The sequence below is a fragment of the Protopterus annectens genome, chromosome 7.part0 (assembly GCF_019279795.1).
Source record: "Protopterus annectens isolate FY-2018-M chromosome 7.part0, PAN1.0, whole genome shotgun sequence".
Taxonomy (NCBI): domain Eukaryota; kingdom Metazoa; phylum Chordata; order Ceratodontiformes; family Protopteridae; genus Protopterus; species Protopterus annectens.
This window is the reverse complement of record NC_056739.1, coordinates 1,178,795,702-1,178,817,472: the sequence shown is the minus strand read 5'-3', so window position 1 is coordinate 1,178,817,472 and position 21,771 is coordinate 1,178,795,702. Positions and strand designations below refer to the sequence as shown.

General features: G+C 40.3%; 1 protein-coding gene across 2 annotated transcripts in view; it reads right to left on the bottom strand.

Annotated features, from left to right (window-relative positions):
- RNF123 (ring finger protein 123) overlaps nt 1–21,771 on the bottom strand; it is a 4,282,987-nt gene that overhangs the window by 2,367,284 nt on the left and 1,893,932 nt on the right. For both annotated transcript variants that reach the window (XM_044077780.1, XM_044077781.1), the window contains exon 27: nt 9,625–9,802. In XM_044077780.1, the coding sequence (XP_043933715.1) occupies nt 9,625–9,802 (178 nt within the window). The remainder of the gene's footprint in view (nt 1–9,624; nt 9,803–21,771) is intronic.

Sequence of the window (21,771 nt, the reverse complement as noted above, 5' to 3'; positions counted from 1 at the left end):
CAGAAGGTCAAAAGACGAAGTGGAAGTCTGCGGTATAGAGGACTCGGAAAAGGTCTCAGCAGATGCCTGCTGCTGAACATCCGCGAACTGCAGGGGCAAAGAAAGCGTCTCACTGACTACCACTGGTCCGACAACCAACTTAACAGGGACGTCGTCGGCTAATTTGACCCTAAGCCTGTCGCGGTCCTTATCCTTGCGCTTCTTAAGAATATCTGAAGTCGGGAGACCAGAAGACGCCATACCGATGAACTTAGGCCAAAAACTGAAATGCTTGAACAAAATCCTAACTCTACGACGTATGGTACGCGGGTTGAAAGAAGCAGAGAGAACACAAGGGATGTCATGCTGAAGGCCCAAACAAGTAATACAATGGGAGTGAAAATCACGGTGCGGAATCTATTTTCCACAGGCAAGACAGTTATTAACTTTCTCTGACATTCATTGAAGCAAGAAAAGAGGGTCCCCAATGGGGTACTTATCTGAGGATGTCTTCAACTATGCAGTCGGAATACAAAAAGAAGGTACTCAGCCGACCTGCACTCATGCAAAATGCTTCTGTTTCGGGCTCCGCAGCAAGAAAGACTGAGGAAATGGCGTTGGCTCTCTTCTTTTGTACCTGGCATCAGGCCAAATCCGAGGGTAGCCGACATCATACACGATGAACTTTGGTATTCTGGCCGACTGTGGGCTACCGGGAGCTGGATAACCCATTTTGTAAGGACCGCAACAGTGAAACACGATGAACATTATAGGTTCTGATAATGTCAGAGTACTGGATCTGATAACTATTGGATCAAAGATGAGGGTTGGATTCAAAGATTTTGTGAGTTTTAGAGTCTTAGTAGATGAAGAAGAATGATCTGGAGATCTCTTCCTGCACTCCTTGGGTTTCTCTTTTGGTCTTTCATGACTCTTTCCCTTTATGTTTCTCAGACTCCTTTTGACAGAGGGGGAAGCTTCAAAAGCAGAAGAGTGAGTATCGGGCGAATTTCCTGCAGGGGCAGGGAGAAGTCCCTTCAAAACAAGCTTGTTCCTATGGCTGGCAATGGCCAGAAGACCAAAAGCAGTGCAGATGGAGCATTGTTTGTCTGCAGGGGTAGCACCAAGACAGGACACACATTTAATGTGCAAATCCAAATTTGGAATCTTATGGCCAGAGTCCATGCATTTTTTTAAAGCCTGAAGATTTGTTGGCCATGCTGCAAAAGATACCAGTGAACATTCACTACTATAACAACTTACAAAAATATACAATAAAGCTAATATGAAAAGATATTATGCTAGTAAGCTACACTACAAAAATACAGAGAAACACCAAACACTAAAGGCAGAGAAAGGGCACCAAAGCAGCATGAGAATAACTACTGAGAAGTAACCTCTAACTACTCCAAGATAACTTCTAAAGTAATAAAACTGGTAAAAGGAGAAGGAAATCAATTAGGGAAGGAATATAAATCCTAAAATTTATTCAGAAAGAACTTGTACTTAGCTAAACAGAGCTTGAGCTGTGGAGGCAATGTCTGAATCACACAAGCGGAAAATGAGATCTGAGGTAACTACATGGGCAGGAGGAATTATGGGTAAGAGAAGGAGACTGAGTTTTGGATCCAAAGTCTGGAGTAGCTGCAGTCAAATACAAGGTGCATTCAAATATCCAACCATTGAGGAATGGATGGAACAGACATCAGATCTATGTACATTTTCAAAAAATGAAGTTCACCCCTCCAAATAAGAGCAGTTACCTCAAATCATAGGCTGCACCCACAAGCATTACCTATTCTGAAATTAAGGTTACCCAAGCTAAACTGCATGTTACAGCCTGCGTTCTTACTTGCACTTGCTGCTATCTATTCTTTTCTCATCTCTGTTCCACTTTGTGATGAAAACAGCTTGCATGCTTATAGGAAGCTAACTTTTAACCCTAAGAAAAGTGCACTGGCTGTCTTTATATAAACAAACTAAACTGTGCACTGTTACATTTAATGCATTAAAGAATTAAAGCTGTCTGGGAGGCAACTACTTATGTAACTCATTTATTCCCCACAGTTTCAAACTCCATGTGGTTTCATTGAACTGCTTGCCAATAAATGTTATTCACAATGTACCTTGCAAATTACTCTCAATATAGAGTAATCAGAGGTCTTGTGACTAATTGCTTACTCCTGCAGACAGCTCATTCTAATAAAACAGGTTGGTAATGAGAAAAAAAAAACTAGTAACACTGCTGATGCATGAACGAATCTTTGTAAATGTCACTGAGAATTAACTATTTAGATTTCTTACGGTTGACTGCCTGTACTTGTAGTCTCCATCTCCTAATGAGAGCATGCTAAAGGAAACAAAATAGCAAATTACTTTGCAAATACAAAAAAGCAACCACTTTCCATGTGTTTCATCAATTTGTCTACTTTTTTCACACTATTTATTTAAAAAAAACTGCCTATAGCTTAAACTAAGGATATTAATACAGACTCCCACCCCTATTAAAACAGGGGAGATTATTATCTTAATTTTACATACAATGTGATTAACATACATTTACAGCCGCTACCCCAGCAGCCCAAGAGTACAACATTATGATCCCTTTAACTCATCTCTTTCTACCGCCTTTCCTACCTTGAAACAGTGAAAAAGACTGGATACCTACCAACTAAAAAATACTTCCTTGCTTTAATATCTTTATTGTATACAATAATCACTGATAAGACTTCCCCATTTAAAATACACCTGCCTGAAACATATGAAAAACTGCTTACGATATAACATGCAATTCACACACACACACACACACACACACACACACACACACACACACACACAGACACTCAAAATGCTCTTCTCTTAAACAGTACAAAGATGTCAAGGTAGTGTTTTGTGATGGTAACCATTTGAAATATCAGGACATGCTAGAACAATTCCTGAAATGCAGAGACTGAATGGCTGAACAATTGGACTTGTATATTCCAAGTACAAGATGCCATTTCTTGGAATATTCCCTTTTCTAAAAGGCACAGTGATCCTGGAGTTGGTATACATAAGTTCAGGAATGTATATGTGGAGGGGGGAGGGCTTCCCCACAAAAACAAGTTTAAAGGAGAAGAGCAATTTTCAAGATTCACTCTGAGTTTTCAATCTTTTTTTCTGCTTGTCATCACTTGGCATTTTGAGTGCCGACATTTCAACAGGGAGCCTTTTGTGACCAGACCTACACTTTCTAATGTTTGGTTATACATTTTAAAAACTAATTATCACAGAGTTCAACTACAGCAAACAACAAAAAACAGCTGGAGACTAGAATTATTAATAATTTTTAATAACAAAAACGTTACCAAAGCAAATGATAAACACTAACAGCAAAGGACGTGTTAGGAGAATGAAATGTCCCAAGGCCTAGACCAGGAAACTGGAGTAAGCAAAACTGACTAAAAAGGAAGACTTTGCATGCACCAATGGTGCACAGCAGTACAGTCATAAGTATGAACCAGGCAACCCAAATTTAATTAGCAACTTGAGCACTTAGTGCACACAAGGGAGGATGATGGGAGCGCCCATCTTAAAGAGGGGTTTAGGAGAAAACAAGATTCCTATCTTCTGCTTGCATCTTTAAATGCGGGTTTCAGCCCATAAAGCAATCTTATGGTGGTAGGTCTCATGAGCAAGTGGATAGCAGTGTGTACTCACAGGGGGAGGGTGTTGTGGGTCACCAGAGTGACACAGGTAGTCTGCTCCCACAGCAAAGGACTGGATTAGGCTAAACACTAGAAAGCTATCATTGTTGGGTTGCTGTCAAAAGCACAAACTCTCTGATGTCTGCCAGGATAATGGCCCCCTCCATCTCCTAGTTCCTAGTCCCTAGAGCTCCATCTCATCCTGGTGGATCTTAAGGATAGAGGTCCTCCCTAATACAGAATGAATGGCCAAGTCCATTTGGGGGAGGCTTGATGGATGCCATAGTAGAATGTGACAATTAATTTAGAAAAAAGGGAAAAAAACATTTACGGACACAAAATATAGACTTGAAGTTAAAAGAAGGAGCGATTGGGATTATACATGTAAAAGAGAACATAACAGCCAACACAATTTAAACAGGAAGGTCTATTAAAAGACTATCGTGGGTAAAAGGAAAACAGTTAGCCTGTGAACATTTTGGATGTTAACCTGCTTAATGCCTATCAGCAGTAGCCTGTTCCCAACAAGGTTGGACATCTTCATACCATACTCATTTTTTTTTCTAGCAGGAGCGATTGGGATTATACATGTAAAAGAGAACATAACAGCCAACACAATTTAAACAGGAAGGTCTATTAAAAGACTATCGTGGGTAAAAGGAAAGCAGTTAGCCTGTGAACATTTTGGATGTTAACCTGCTTAATGCTTATCAGCATTAGCCTGTTCCCAACAAGGTTGGACATCTTCATACCATACTCATTTTTTTTTCTAGCTCTGTTTCTGAACTCTGTCAAAAAATAACATTTCAAAAGGAACACCATCATCATCTTAAAAAAGTTTTTTCAAAAATATAGGACTTGGGTAAGCAGTCAGTTTCTCCAGTGAATACACAGACAGTAAATGGTCTCACTTCACAAAATATCACAGACAAATGCAACGGCAGAAGGGTGGTTTAGGTTTCAGAATTAGACACTAAAAATTCTGAAGATGGCAAAACAAAAGTAAATGCTGAAAACTAATCTAGAACAATCTTTTGCATTTTATGTTGTTTAAAAGCAAATTCTCACACAGCAGTTTTAGGCAAAAACTACAGATACAGGAGTCCCTTTAGACAGATGTGAACAATGACAGAATGATAAAGCAAAGCATAACCCCTTGTGGCAACTGCTATGAAAAAGCTCTGCTGGACAGCAGCATTAGTAGTCAAATATTCAACAACTAAGGAACTTCTGATAAAGGTCATCTTGTTATCTAGGAATACACATCTTAAGGTAAGTATCTTGCAACTTCACACAATGCAAGGACATGACTCTGCCTCACATTAATATAAGAATAACACTTACCCCTGGCTGACCTTCAACATCAAAATACTAATTTATAAAAGGGATAAGGCCTGGAAAAACTGGTAAAAAATTACATAAACTCTACAAGACCATGAAAATTTTAGATGCCTCCACAATCTTACCAAAAAGAAAGTCAAGACAGATAAAATGTACTACTACTACAGCTCGGAAAGCACTGACCAAAAAAACCCCGAGAGAGTTCTGGAGCTCCATGAAAAACACTTTCAATGCCTGACAGATGTGACAACATGATGTATTGCCAGCTGTGTCAGAAGAAGTAGGACAGTGGATGTGGAACATATGCCAGCAGAGCTAGCTGGAATTTTGTAAAGTATTGTATCTCATTTGTATATCAAACTGATTTGTACAAATGTGTATGTTGATAAATTTATTTGAAAGCTGCTTGTGTTAAAAATGTACCAACAGTGTGCCCAGTTGGACAGGAAAAGAAATATACCAGTTGGACAGGAAAAGAAATATACATGTATTATTGTATCTATTAATGTACATGTTTTAACAGAGGATAGTGGAAGAGAAGAGGTAAATTTCAATCCACCTAATTTTGAAAACAGTTTGAAATTACATTACCTGGCTTAGGCCATAAAGATTCTTACAGTTCTTAGTGCGGCCAGAGAGAAAAAGTCTGTACTAGGAAGCTTTCTGCATTGTCTTTGGGGTGAACTAATTGCTACTCTGGAAGGGTGGATGTTTGAAATTGTTTTAGAACTTCCAGGAGCTGCAGCAGATCTTAGCAAGGCTGTGTGTGTGTGTGTAGTAATGACACATGTATAAATCCTGGCAATTTCTAGCATTGGGGGTAGCATGGAAACCAGAAGTCAGATGACCAGATGTATGTGATGTCATTCTGTAATCCATCACTAAAATGTTATTTTAATACTAGGTGAGAATGAAGTCTCAGAGCAGTCTGTTTTTGGAACTTAACAGAGAAGGACCCCTCACCTACTTCATCTTGCCTTGCTCTAGTAAGTAACCAGGGAATAATAATTATTTAGTTAATTCAGGGAAATATAGTGAGATTAGTTAAGTATTGTTTTTCTGTAACCGTCTGAACCTGTCCACCTGTGTTATTTTTAATATCTCCTGTGACTGAGAGTCTGGTTTTATTGTAAACAGATATTTAGTATTTTCATGTTATGTTATTATTTATTATTAAATATACTGAAGCTTTTCATTATGGCTGGTCTTTTAGAGAATTTTTTAACCTCTGAAAGTACTTTTTTTTATTCTGTGACAGTGCATCCACTCCTGAAACCCTTGCTGTTTGGTCAATATTACCATTTGTATTGCTATTAATTTCACTCAGTTTAATTGGGTACCCTTCCAAGAGCCTTAAAATAGCTGGCTTTGGGGTGTTTGGTGGTGATGTAACTACCTTATAGTCTGGACAGAGGGGGTATAGATAGTAAATCTGCACCAGCCTTTCCAAAGCATATGCGTGTGTGAAAATCAAATGTCAAAGAGTGTCCGTATGTGTCAGCTGCTTGGAGCAGGGGCACAAAAGCACTGGTTTCACAGAGAAAGTGGTAGAGAACTTGGCTTGGACACTCAGCTGAGGTCTCAAATCTACAGCTGTGCCAGTGGGAAGTCTTACTGGGGACCTGAAAGGAGACAGACCGAGAAATCCAGACCCCGGACTGTGTGTGTTCCCTGTGGGCTCTTAAGGGAAATTGTGTTTGATGCATCTGGAAATACTGGGAGCATCCATTTTTGTTCCAAATGAACGTCCCTCTCCAGTGCCAGTGGTGAGGATTCAGGCTGCTTGATTACTGGCCCAGGGTGGGGATGTCACAGATACCAACAGTCCAAACCATGTCCTGTTATGGATCCAGACAGTATTGCATTCAACTTCTACTTCATAAACACCATACATTCATTACTTAACAAAAAATAAACGTTCCCGAAATACCTCTCAGCTCATTAACAATTCCAGTGCCTTCTTCCTCAGCTCTGTCCCCAACTGTACCATAAGGTAGTACCTCTTCAAACGTAAAAACTCACCATCTTTGCCACTGATAATTTATCAGGCAACTATCCGAAAATTGCCGCTGAAGCCATAGCCTAGCCTATCTTTATTCTCATAAATACAACTATCCAAGGATCTTATATGACCTCTCTCTGGAAGAATTCTTACATCCTGCCTCCTCACAAAGGAGGAAACAAAGCCCATAGCCATTATTTTACTTTTGTCTAAAATCTTGTAGAAATGCATCCACATTCAGCTACTTAATTATATCCTTTTTTTGTTTTTTACTTAAACATATCCTTGACAAAAATCTATTCTCTCCTACCCAGCACAGTTTCAGACCAAACCACAGCACTAGCACTGCATTACTCAACTTCATAATCAACATCTGTCAAAAATACTACACAAATATTGCATCTGCGCTACTTATGACAAGCTACTGTTTCAGCTAGCATCATTAGGTCTATCCTATCCTACCCTCTCTTGGCTCCAGAGTTCCCTGTCAGACCGTCTGAAGCTGTCAATGAAGCTACTCAAGTTTTGTACCAGTATCTCTTGGTCTAACACAAGGATCAATATTTGGACCACTCTTGTTCAACATATTTATTAATTTGCACAATGCTGTTAAAATGCCAATCTAATATATTATGCTGATAATTCTAATCTGATATACTCAATCAAGAAAACTACTCAGCTTCAGCAACACACTCAGGACTCCTTCACAATGAAACTTGGCTGGTCAAATCTGACTGCATTCCGAGTCCAAAGAAGACAAAGCTACTCCTTTTCACCCCAAAGCCTCATACCAATTACAAAACAAACTTCAAAATCACCACCTCCAACAACACAACAGTAGTAGTCTACACCACTAAACTACTAGCTGACAGTACTGACAATAACTTGAAATGTGGTTTGCATATTCAACAAGTTCTCAAAAAAAGCTGGATTTCTTAAACAGAGTTTAATATTATCACAGCAAAAGTCGCAGGACTACCCTCTTCACACACTGCTACTGCATCACTCTAAAAGGTGCCCTGTCCTCAGCAATTTGTTACAAATGTACCTCCCCCACTAGCAACTCTGTTCTAGTGATAAACACATTCCTCATGGTTCATAAGTCCAATAAAATAGTTGGAGAAGCTCTATACTACAGCCACATCTCCAAGGCCGGGAACTCCATCATACTCCCTATTAGACTCACTGAAAAACCACACACCTTCAAAACTAATCTAAAAAACACTGCTCCTCAATTTTTGGCTATGCTGTTACATTTTCAGGATAAGATTAAAAAATGAATAAGTAAACTATAGTTGGCATTTCCCTCAACTAGACCCACTCTTTTCTGTATAAAATTAAAACTGTAAAGTATTACTAGCCACAGACTTCCATTTCCAAGTCTATGTCACTTCTCTTCTATACACTGTTTAAACCTACCAACTAAGGACTACCACAATAAGTGATGTATTTAAAATTCAGTTAACCCACCTCAGCACTGAAATTACAGCATTATTTAGACACTCCTACAATGTACTATTCCAAATATGTATAAAGTTCAATCGTAAGCCCTTTTGTATTACTAAGTCTTCTTACTATTAAGTACAAAAAATAATTAAACTATAGTTGGCATTTCCCCCAACTAGAGCCATGTGCTTCTGTACTATACTCTATATTTTCTATAAAATGTTCTTATTCCTTACTGTATAAAACTACAACTGTGTACTATTACTAGCCAAAGACTCCCATTTCAGTCTAGCTCACTTCTCTTCTATACACTGTTTAAACCTACCAACTAGCACCACCACAAAAAGTGATGTACTTAAAATTCTGTTGACCCACCTCAGCACTGAAATTATGGCATTGTTTAAACACTCGTGCAATGTACTACATGATGCACTATTCCAAATATGTATAAAGTTCATTTGTACGCCCTTTTGTATTACTGCGTCTTACTATTAAGTACAAACATATAATGTCACACATATATACATGCAATGCTTTAGTATTTGCACAGAATGTGAAAATGTGAAAGTCAAAGGTTTTATTCCTCTGCTTTAAGCATATGAAACTTTTCTCTTCAGGCCTTCGCTGAAAAGAAGCCTTGTGCCCAGCTGGACTTTCAAGGTAAGCAAAACAAAACAAACATCTTCTAACTGCAACAGACAGCTAGCAAGTTAACTAATTCTAAGAAGACTTGGGCAACCAAAAAACTACAGGTACCCAAACAGGAAGAATCATGTTCACGCATTAATTTCTTAACATTTTAACAAACTTACTACTTATCTTAATTTGAGAGCTGATGTCAGATGTACTGGCACTTTGAAGAAGTTTTCCTAAGTACTACTACTGACAATGGAGACCTTTTCTGGCCTACGCAGCCTTAGTACATGTCCAAGTGACTTTCCCTTCTCTCATACAACCACAATCACTATGCTAAATCCCTAAAATAGAAAACAAATTCCCATGGTTTGGAGGGATGCAAAAGAAAAAGAAGGGGAGTGGAAGGAAGTTGACTGCTGGTTTGAAAGTGTGAAATGTTTGTTAGCAAGATGCCAAGAGGCAGCAAAATCATTTTCACCTTCCACCCATCATTCAATATAAAGAGGAAATAACAGCAAGACAAAACAGTACCTGGAAGTTCTTCCATGCTATTGACAGGGCTGAAGTAGTTCTTGAGGGCACTGTAACTGTTCATGGCAACATTCAAGTAATATTCTGGAGTGAAAGCAAAGAGAGAGCCTGTCCGGTCAGCATGCTCTATGGTTTGGATACAGACTCGTAGCAGCCAATAAACATCAAGCATCTTGTCCTGTAGAATGAATAACACACATTGGGGACTGGTTAACAGCTGGCAAGACCATTTTTTCCTTTAAAAAGTATCTTTAACTACAGTGTACAGCACTAACTTTTACATACATATTTGCATTATTTTCAAAATGTTACAATGTTATATTGCTACATTCAGGTGAACAGTGTGTGTGTGTGTGTGTGTGTGTGTGTTTTCAAGGAGTTCTTTTATCCTGTAAAGGGATGTCTTCATCTTGGTCTTGCTGCGTCAGTTCTGACTACTACTACAACAGATACTGTTGACCATATTTATTAACAGTAGTTACTGCTGTCAAAAAAAAATGGAGAGAGATCCCTGTCTGAGCTGTGAAGCTCGTCTCCTTCCCTCAGCTGGTATGCCTTCTCAAGGTTGGTCATATTTAGGTAATCTCTGATCTGAATCTCTCTCTCTCTATTGTTACCAATAATGTCCATGGGTCAAGCTCTCTCCACTTTTCAAGAGCTAAGAGACAGCAGGTCTCTTACCCAGTTTTAAACCATTAAGCAACTTCTAAATGGAATCCTTAACTTTAAACCCGTTTATTTTCAAGCATGTCTCACTGACACTTCTATTAAACAAGCAATAGGCTGAAGTATCTATTATTCATTCACATCATGTTTGATAAATGTATGTAATGTTCCGGTCAGAATTATTTAGCATATGTACGCTGCGGTAGCATTGTCGCCTCACAGTAAGATGCTGTCCAGTTCGATTCTCAGCTAGAGCGTCTTCTGCGTGCAGACATGCTTGAATGGGCGTACCTTCGTTGAAGGTTGTGCGTCAGGGCTGGTAACTCGGCACGTAAAAATCAACTACCAATCATTAGCGGACTGGAGTTCTGCTGTGGCGACCCCTAACCGGGAAAAAGCCAAAAGACACAACAACAACTTTCAAAAAAGTGATTCTTTTTTGAACAGTTAAACAGAATCTACAGTTCTAACACAATCTGCAAATATTTGTTGGTGGTTATGCAGCTGATACAGCATAAGCAACATTTTACAGATTCACTGTCTGACCGGATCAAAAACATTAATTCTCTAATACCTGATTTACCTTATTCAGGACAGAGAGGAGCTATCTACTACTCCAGCAAGCAATAAGCTTAAGGCTCAGAAACCAATCGTGAATAGAACACAAGTTTATAGGTCAAACTCAGTCAAACGATGTGCATATTTATGAGCAGTTCAGATGATACCGAATCTACCTAACACAGCGACTTAACAACCTGATCACATTATTCTTCAGTTATTCTTTCCAAATGCCCTGAGCTAGGCCTTCAACTTGTTTTACTATCTCTTCTTGGCAATGAAAATGTGAGTCTGTTAACAGGCTGCTCTCACACTTACAGTGGCTGAGGTCTGCAATTTCTTTACGAACTTGTCTGCTATTTATTTTACAAACTAGATAATTCCACTAGGCACAGATGCCAGTTTTAAGGTGTAACCAGGAGCAGATGGTTAAGTGACTTTTGTCAAGATACACAGTAGGTAAAAATCAAACCCATGACTACAGGATGAAATTCAGTGCTAGCTCCTAGGCTTAATCCTCTGCACTAAACTGACAGACTGGTACTCTGGTCTCTCTGCCACTGTGGAGTATGTTCAGGCTGGCAAAATTCCATGTCTTCTCACTGCTACTTATGAAATAACTGATGGGTATTCCATAAATGTCCTAAATAAATATTGGTACTGCTTCTAGACCCTATAGATCCTGGGGGACAGTAGGCAAATTAGGTTTCACAAAAGTACCATTTTCAAACACATCTTCAAAAGCCTCAATAAACTACGTTGTTCTATTCTCAAACCCTCATCATGTCTCTTTTGTGTAGGACAGAGATTTTTGCCCTGCCCTCACGTACTTAAAATGTTCTCTTTTTACATTAACTGTTGGTAAAGAGGAAAAAAATAAACATTTTTTCCAGATGGACTGTGTTACCTTCACCAATACAGTAGCCTAAGGGCCACAGGGTCTGGTCTGAATCGGTGAGATTCTCTCCTTCAATTCTGATTCAGGGGAATATTACAAGACAAAGGACTTCTTTTCCTGGTTAAAGTAGATAGGTATGGGGTCAAAGCAAAGAAAGATATATCTCCCTATGCAATACTATGAAATATTCCTCTTCAAATTTTCTAAAATCAAGGAACAGAGGTAATACACTGACATGCGTACAACTGATGCCCAAGATGCAGACATCTTTTGTGCCAAAGTCCTATTCGAAGATAAGGGCAAAAACTGAACCCAGAATGGTTCCTGAGCTATGGACCCATTTGCTAAAAGATCCACTTAAAATTCTAGAATGTCAGCTGCCTCCAGTGATTCAAAAATGCAAGTCTCTCACTGAGATATCTGATGTAGGGTAACATTTTCCACTGATACCTGGGTATTGGTGTTATGTCAATGGCATGGTATCACAGATGGAAGGCTAACTTGAGCTGTGAATAACACCACACTATCTACCTCTAAAAGCTATTAAACGTAGGGGAGAATCCACACTGTTGGGGACATGTACCACTGATGGATAAATTGTAGCTTCGCCAGTAGTGTATCTCTAGGTTAATGAGATTGGCTGCATCACTACAAGCCTCACACATTCTACTCCCATTTTCCTTTCTGAAGACCTTCTTATGCTTCTTCATTTTTCTGTACTTTGATATTGGGGGGGGGGGGGGGGGGCTCTCAAGGTTTTCGCCCAGACTCCAAAACGGGTGCAGAACTACAAGATGGCTCACTTATGGAGGAGGGACTGGATATCTTTTTGGACAAATCTGTGAACTTGTGGTGTTTAAAAATAGGCTTAGAACTGTTTAGCCCTCCTAAGCAGGGTGTTTGTGTTTAATATTTTGATATGAAAACACTAAGATAGCTATAAAAACATAAAGACACCACGCAAGGCAATCCATTCATTCATTCTCAACCTATTTTCCCATTTTTTACATGGGGTCAGGATGTCACTTCAACAGTGACAATCATGTAGAGCCAAAGTTTATAAGAGGTAATCCTCTGTGGGAAATCACACTAAGATATCTATTAAAACAAAAAAAGACACTGCAAGACTTAATCCTTTCTGGGAAATCCATCTCACAAAAGAATACTTGTGACTTCTTCAACAGGCAGCATTAGTCATCTCAAAAAAGCTACAAATCAAAACGTCTGTCCAAATACACAACAGAAAAGAAAAATGAATTAGAAGGAAAAAGTACAGTTTTGTACCTACCATAAATGTAGATGTTCGAGTGTATACCCTACTGCAGTCATCACACTTGGGTTATCCTGCTGTCAGGCGGTCCCGCAGTCGGCCAGAATTCCAAAGTCTTGGTCTGGTGTCGGTTGCTGTCGCTTCTTCCCTGATGTCAGAGCGCCAGGGGTATATCAGAGGCATCCAACGCCATTTTCTTCAGTTTTTCTTGCCCCAGATGTCAGGTGCCCCTAATAGGTAGGCAAAAATATATGTATATATATAGCTATCTTGAAAAAAGTGAAACAAAACCCTTAGGGCACAAACAAATACACCACAGAGGTTGTATAGAACAGAGATAAGTTCAGCTAGTTTTAGAGGAGATGGAGGGAGGGCAACATGGACTGCAGCAGGGTATACACTCGAACATCTACATTTATGGTAGGTACAAAACTGTACTATGTTCATCGTGTTACCCTGCTGCAGTCATCACACTTGGGTAGAATCCCAAAGCTAAGGATGGGCGGAGGAGTCAAACAGGGTTAGAAGGGGCTAGAAGGCCCTGCAAAACTGCAGTGGCGAAGCCCGCCCTGGTCTTAGAGTAAAGTGGTAAGTGATAATGTATGGTGAAGGTGTGTACTGAACTCCAAGTTGCAGCTTCCAGAATATGCTTGGTTGGTACCCCCCTGAGGAAGGCTGTTGATGTAGCTGCTGCCCTGGTAGAGTGTGGCATTATGGTAGCAGGAACTGGTTTTCCATGGTGGTGTAGCAAAAACGTATGCAATGTCCTATCCATTTGGAAATGGTTTGTTTTGAGATAGCCTTTCCTTGTGATGCTGTAGCATAGGATACAAGAAGCTGGTCAGATTTTCTGAAAACCTTAGTTTTATCCAAGTAGTAACGTAGCTGTCTGTGAATGTCCAAGGAATGCAGGAGTCTTTCTCCTTTGTTCTGTGGATTTGGAAAGAAGGTGGGTAAAATGGATGGTTTGATTTAGGGCCACACTGGATACCACCTTAGGCATAAAGGAAGAGTTAGTTCGTAGAGAAACCCTGTCTTGATGAAAAATGAGGAAAGGCTCTACTGCCATTAGTGCCTGAAGCTCTGAAACTCTTCTAGCTGAAGTGACTGCTAGCAGCAGGGCAGTCTTCCATGACATAAACTTTAGGTCAGCTGAGAAAGCTGGTTCAAAAGGAGGTAGCGTGAGTTTTTCCAGACCAAAATTGAGGTCCCAAGTAGGTGTTGGTGCTCTCCTGGGAGGCCTAATGTTCTTGGCCCCTCTGAGAAACTGCCTTAAGAGTGGATGAGAAAATAAGGGAGTATCCGTGTTGTAGTGAGCAGAAATAGCTGAGGTTTGGATTTTAACAGATGAAAAAGAAAGCCCTTTGTGTAACATCTCAGTTAGATATTGCAGAATCTGAGGTATGTCAGGCTGAAGGGTATTTTGGCCTTTAGCTAGGTTCCAGGCACAAAACCTTTTCCATTTGTCTGAGTAGGCTTTCCTGGTGCTGGGCCTCCTGGCCTCCAGAATAACTGCCGTAACAGCTTGTGAGAGAGGAGCTGGCTGGTTGCCTAGGTGATTTGTCATGCAGCCAAGTTTAAGGTTTTGAGCTGGCTGTGTAGAATCTGATTGTCTTGCTGTGTGAGCACGTGGGTAATTTGTGGTAGAATCCATGGTGGGCCATGGGCCATATTCCTTAATAGTGGGTACCAGTGCTGGCGTGGCCAGTCTGGAGCAATGAGTATTATTCGGGGTCTCTCCATCCTGACTTTCATAAGCACCTTTGTGAGAAGGGGGAGTGGAGGAAACGCATATACTGTTAGCATTTTCCAAACTGAATAAGAGTGCGTCCACTTTCCAAGCTTGTTGGTGAAAAGTCCTTGTGCAAAACTTTGTTAGCTGATAGTTTTGAGGGCTGGCAAACAGGTCTATATCTGGGAGCCCCCACTTTTGAGTTATCATTGCGAATACTTGTGGATCCAGTTTCCATTCGTGGGGATCCATGATGTTTCTGCTTAGGTCGTCTGCCAATGTGTTCTTTTTTCCTGGCAGGAATTGAGCTTGTAATTGAACTTGGTAAGCCAGCGCTGTGTTCCACAAGGTCATTGCTTGCCTGCATAGAGGGTAGGAGTGTGTACCCCCTTGTTTGTTTATGTACCACATTACTGTGGTGTTGTCTGTCCTTATGATAAGCTGTCCTGGATGCAAGAGGTCCTTGAAGGCTGTCAGAGCATTTTTTACAGCTAGCATTTCTTTTTGATTGATGTGCAGATTCCTTTGATCTGCTGTCCATAAGCCTTGAACGCACCGTCCTGCCATGTGTGTCCCCCAGGCATAGTCCGATGCATCTGTTGTCAGAGTTTGCCTGGCTGGGGATAGGGTGAAAGGCTGACCATTGTTGAGGTGACAAGCCTGTGACCACCACAGAAACTCCTGTTGAAGGCAGGGAATGAGAGTTATCATTGTTTCCAAGCTGTGACTGTGTTGAGTCCATACGCTTTTTAGGTACCATTGTAATTTCCTCATATGCAGTTTTGCAAATGGTATTAGTAGTATGCAAGATGCCATGAAGCCCAAGGCCTGCAGAATGTTTCTTGCAGGGAGTTGGGTCTTTGTTGCCATTGTTCTGAAGTAAGTTGTTTGTCTGGTGTCAGATAAGCCATCTGGGCCGTTGTATTCAAGCTGGCACCCAGGAATGTCATAGTTTGTGAGGACACTAGTTTTGATTTCTGTTCGTTTACTGTGTACCGTAGGCAACTTAGAAGATGTGTTACAAAAGCCAGGTGTTGTAAGAGAATGTCCTTGCTTTCTGCTTGTATGAGACAGTCGTCCAGGTATGGGTATATTTGAATTCCCCTCTGTCTGCCGTATGCAATTACTGGTGCCAGGCATTTTGTGAAGACCGTGGGCGCAGTAGATAAGCCAAAGGGCAGTGCAGAGAATTGGTAATGGGTTGAACCTGCAATGAAACGGAGGTATCTTCTGCAATTTTGTCTGATAGGGACATGCAGGTATGCCTCCTTGAGGTCCAACGTTACTAGCCAAGCTTTCTTGCCCAACATGGGAAGAAGCTGCTGTAGTGTTAGCATCTTGAATTTGGGTACTTGCAAGAAAGTGTTTAAAATTGAAAGGTCCAGAATGGGTCTCAAAGCATTGTCCTTTCCGGGGACTAGAAAGAGCCTTGAGTAAAATCCTTGGCCTTGCTCCTGTGTAGGTACCAGTTGGATGGCTTTCATGTCCATGAGAGCTGTAATTTGTTTTTGTGCCTCTGCCCATTGATTTTGTGGCAGGTGTGGCATTCCTTTTATCCTTGGCAAGGCGTGGAAATGGAATCTGTATTCGTGTGAGATAATGTCTAGGGCCCATTTGTCCTTTGTGACGATGTGCCAGTTGTCTGCAAAAAGTGTTAATTTTCCTCCCAAGGGAGCTGCCAAGAGGGTTTTGCTTGGCAGTTTGATGTTTAAGTCATTGTGTTTGCCTTCTAGTGGCTTGGGACCTGTCTTCTCCTCCCTTCTGTGTTGAAGTGCCCCATTGGCGAGGTTTGTAAGGGATTTATGCTTGTCCTCTGCCCCTTGGGCGCCTGTATTTACCTCTCTGTGGCCTGTTAGAAGCTGGAAAGGACCAATTTTTTGTTGGCCAATTTCTGCTGAAGCGTGGGGGCTGTACCTGTAAGAAATCTTTGACCGCCTGCATAGATTTTGCCTTATCCTCCATTTTCTTTAAAACCTCCTCTGCTTTAACCCCCAAATAAAACATCCTGCTGTAGGGGCACATCCAGTAACTTTGCTTTAACATGATCAGGCAGAGATTGTTCCTTTAACCAAGCATGCCTACGTATAACAGACCCAGTAACAGCTGCTCTGGAGGAAGCTTCCAAGGCATCAAAACCACATTGTAAAGTATGTTTGCCCACCTGTTCAGCTGCATGCAACAGATCTTGCATTTCCTTGAGTTCAGACTGTTGAGGGAACGTGCCCATCTTTTGTTTTATTTGAGACACAATAATTGCTGGTATTTAAGCATGTGAAATTGACAATTTAGTGCTCTCATAGCTAGAGTAGTAGAGGTGTAAACCTTCTTCCCCCACCTGTCTAGTTCTCTGGAGTCCCCACCTGTCTAGTTCTCTGGAGTCCCTTTCCGAAGGTACAGTATTTTTAGCCAAAGAAGCCTTAGCCCCTTTGGGACCCTGGGAGATTGTCTCTGGATCAGCAGCAGGGCTTTTGTAAAGGAATTTGTGAGAGTCAGGCACTCTATAGTATCTATCTAGTTTGGCTGGAGCAGGAGGCAGAGAATCTGGATTTAAACTAGAGTCTAAGAAAACATCATCTACTATGTCCAAAACAGGGGGGATAGCAAGAGGTCTGTGCTGGGGAAGTAAAAGAAACTCCCGGAGCCTTTTCTTTGAGTCAGAGTAGTCCTGACCTTCCCAGTGGAAATGTTACCTCATGGTGTGTAAGGTTTCCCCAAAGGAGTAGTCTTCAGGGGGAGAAGCTGAGGGAATTGAGTATTCAGCATCAGAATCTTCATAAGGGGGAAAGGAGTAATCCTGTTCCTCAGAGGAGCCTGAGGAAGCAGACACCTGATCAAAGGAGGCATAACCCTCCTCTTGTCTAGGCCTTTTGTCGGGGGGGGGGGGGTTGGGAACCCCTGATCAAAGAAATCAAATCTTCAGCCATTTTAAGCATCTGTTTTTGTTAGGCATAGGGCCTTGACCTGGAGACTGAAGTGTAGGCTTTATTGGTTTTAGAGGAGTCTTAAGCTTAGCATAAGATTTAATGGTGAGGGTAGTCGGTCTGAAGACACCTTCAGAAACCAAAGGTGTTTCTGCAGCGCCGGCTTCCCCTACTGCGATGTCGTCGGTTGGGCCTAAGGAAAAAGGCTGCATCGGCCTAGAAATTTCTGCTGGGGGAATCCGATTCAGCGGTAGCCAGGGGCTGCGTAGGCGCCTCACTGAAGACCAGCGACCGGCCCAGCCGAGGCCTCGGAGTCCGGCTTGGATCTAGGCTGCCTGTCCCTATCCTTGCATTTTTTATGCACGCCGGTAGTCGGTTGCTCCGACGGCATAGTGTAATTAAATTTCCTACCGAAGTAGTGTCGTGCGAAATCAAAGCGACGTTTTATAGTTCGCTTATTGAACCTAGCACAAAACTGACAACCAGTGACGTCGTGGTCTGGGCCTAGGCAAGGTATACAAAAGGAATGAAAGTCCTTATAAGGTATTTGCTTCCCACAAGAAATGCAATTGTTAACTTTTTCTGACATCGGACTGAGGCAAGAAAAGGTTCCCCAACGGGGTACTTAGCTTTGAAGACTTCGGACTGAAACTTGATTCGAAAATCTCAGGTGTCGGCTGACCGGCACTTGCGAACTGCTTCTGCTTCGGGCACCGCGCGGCAAGAAAGACTGAAGAAAATGGCGTCGGATGCCTCTGATATACCCCTGTCGCTCTGACGTCAGGAAAGAAGCGACAGCAACCGACGCCGGACCAAGACTTTGGAATTCTGGCCGACTGCGGGACCGCCTGACGGTAGGATAACCCAAGTGTGATGACTGCAGCAGGGTAACACGATGAACATCCATAAAGAAAAGCAAAAAGCCAAAAGGGTAACCATCACTCTCTCTTTGTCTTGACTCCAAACAACCAACAGACTCCCAATGAAGTTGATGACTGTTCATTTCAGTGACAAAAAAAATGAATTTTTCATGTTGTAGTCTCAGACTTTTTGCTAACAAGCCAGAATGTGGGAAGGTCACTATTTTAACTATCTGTGAAGTATCCAACTACTCTTTAAGCCCGGCCAGAAAAAGGATATTTTCCAGCAACTACATCCTTTCAATTTACAAATACAATGCAGGAATGATCCTTCAATCTTAATGACAATCAATCATGCTTGGGAGAATCATACTTCCTGGCAAATGCCAGAAATATGAATCAAACCTTTGCAAGAAGAATAATGAAAGAGGAAGTACATGTATATATGAATGACATCTTTGCGTGAATGGTATTCAAATGAACATGCATTCTTACTTGTGATAATCTGTATAGGGATTTTTATTTTCTGCTTTCCTGCAGGTCCTCATCTGATGGCTACTATAATTGCACCCAAATGGCTTATTTGTTCCACTGGGGCAGGAAACAGGCATTTCTAGACTTACACAAAAGCCATATAGCCCACTCACTTCTACCCGTGAAGTTTTATCAGCCCAATTTGTTTCCTGAAGGCCAGAATCAGGTGATAGGGAGCAGTCTAGCTTGCTCGTTCTACAGGGTGGCCTACCAACTCTAGTGGAGTGCTCTATCTCCCATTCAGTGGCTCCCCCAAGTTCCAGTGTGTGCTGTCTCTGCATGCTGAATCTTCTAGTCCATTCATCTGTACAATGGGAGTATGCTCTCTCCAGGCCCATGGTCTATCAGTGTAGCACAGAATGCTTACACTAAGTGTCCCCACAAGGTGGAACACAGCCACCAAGATGTACAGCAGTAACAGAAGTGTATATAAGCTGTTGTGATGACTGCTAGTGTCAAAGTTTTCTAAACGTCCTATAAGCATTTTAATTGGTGTGCTGGCATTTTAACACCTTCATTAAATTATCACTTAAGACACAGGCATGCATACATTAACAGGAAAAAAATATTTTTTTATGCAATATACACTACATATGTTTTCTTTCTTTATAACAACTGTCACTCACTCTAACATTACATAAATTGCTCTATTTCTGCCTTCCCTTAAATGTCACTCCTATTGAACATTATTCTGCATGCACTGTTTCCACAAATTCCATTTATTTCTATGTCATGTGCTCCCACCTTTTTTCTAAAGATTCGACTTCTAGTTCTTCTATTTAACAATATTCAATACTTCAATTATAGTTGGTTTAGATTTTGATTTCCATTTTCTAATGATTGCTTTTGTTTGGTAGCCAATGGCAATACATTTAATAAGGCTTTACTATGTTTAGGCAATTCAGATTCGGTGTGCTAGCTCAAAAGAATCACTTTGTTAGTTACAGCCATTTGCTCCCACAATGTTTCTAACAAAGTACTCTCTAGAGAGGTTTTAAAATCTGCTACCTCATTACACTCTCAAAAAAGTTATCTCTCTCTTTAGTAGATAAAATAGCAGTTCAATAACAATTCAACGGACCAAGCAAGTAATCCAGTAAAAAGTTTAATCCAATGTAAGCGCTTTCGGCCGAGTCACCAGCCTTCTTCAGACATAAAACACACTGAAATAAAAGCATATATATATATATATATATATATATATATATATATATATATATATATATATATATACACACCCAAACTTGCCATGATTGAATAATAGCAACCAATTAATTAAATAAAACAATGAGCTGTTGGCTATTAACTATTTCAACTCCTAATATTATTTAAACACAAGTAAAACACATACAAACCGCATATTAAAAGCTCAATATACCAGTTAATAATAAATTTATATATTCGTAACAATTATAATATACATAAAATACCATGGATTCTATCTATTATAAGCTTTTAATTTTAAAACGCTGGTAAGCGATATTGAATCATTGAGTCCTGGAAACTCCGTTGCATTTAAAAGAACTTTTAAATGCAACGGAGTTTCCAGGACTCAATGATTCAATATCGCTTACCGGCGTTTTAAAATTAAAAATTTTTAAAATTAAAAGCTTATAATAGATAGAATCCATGGTATTTTATGTATATTATAATTGTTACGAATATATCAATTTATTATTAACTGGTATATTGAGCTTTTAATATGCGGTTTGTATGTGTTTTACTCGTGTTTAGATAATATTAGGAGTTGAAATAGTTAATAGCCAACAGCTCATTGTTTTATTTAATTAATTGGTTGCTATTATTCAATCATGGCAAGTTTGGGTGTATATATATATATATATATATATATATATATATATGCTTTTATTTCAGTGTGTTTTATGTCTGAAGAAGGCTGGTGACTCGGCCGAAAGCGCTTACATTGGATTCAACTTTTTATTGGATTACTTGCTTGGTCCGTTGGATTGTTATTGAACTGCTATTTTATCTACTGGTTCGTGTTGTGAATTTAGTTTGTTTGTATTATCTCTCTCTTTCCCATCACACCTCCAGCATTTACTATCTACCGGAGGAAAAATTCTTTGAAGTTTGCTTAGGGTATAAAAAATAACTAAGCAAACACTTCCAAACAAAACCCCTAAACCTTCTAAACTTTGCTGCATACATGGAAAGTATACATATGCTCTTTCATTGTTCCATTGTAAATTGTTTTTCCAATCTCTCTTTTCAATGATTTCTAACCTCTTTTGACTGATCCTTATATTTATCATTTAATGTTTTACATTCTGTACTAATTATCCCTTTTTTAACAGCAGCTTCTGTTCTAGACTCAAAACATCTACCAGAACTGGTCTTTCACTTAGGAATCCCCTATCCCTTTATCTTTGTCTATACTCTAACATCAGTCTCTGGTAGGGATGGCAATCACTAACCTGCAGACCAAACTTCTGCTTGGCCTCATCCTGCTCTAATAGCTTTCTCTGGTGTGCTGGCACTTGCCATACATTCAGAAAGCTCCAAGAGCTGTCATGCCCCTTCTTCCATGGTAAGAGCAGTTCAGAGTCAGAATATAAATGTTAGAAGGGGTGAGGGATTACAATGTATGACTTTGTGTTGTATAGTTGTGTGTGAGTCGGTGTATAATGTGATTACATGTAATAGTTTTTTCTACAAGAGGTGTTAGACAGTGTTCAATCTGCAGCATG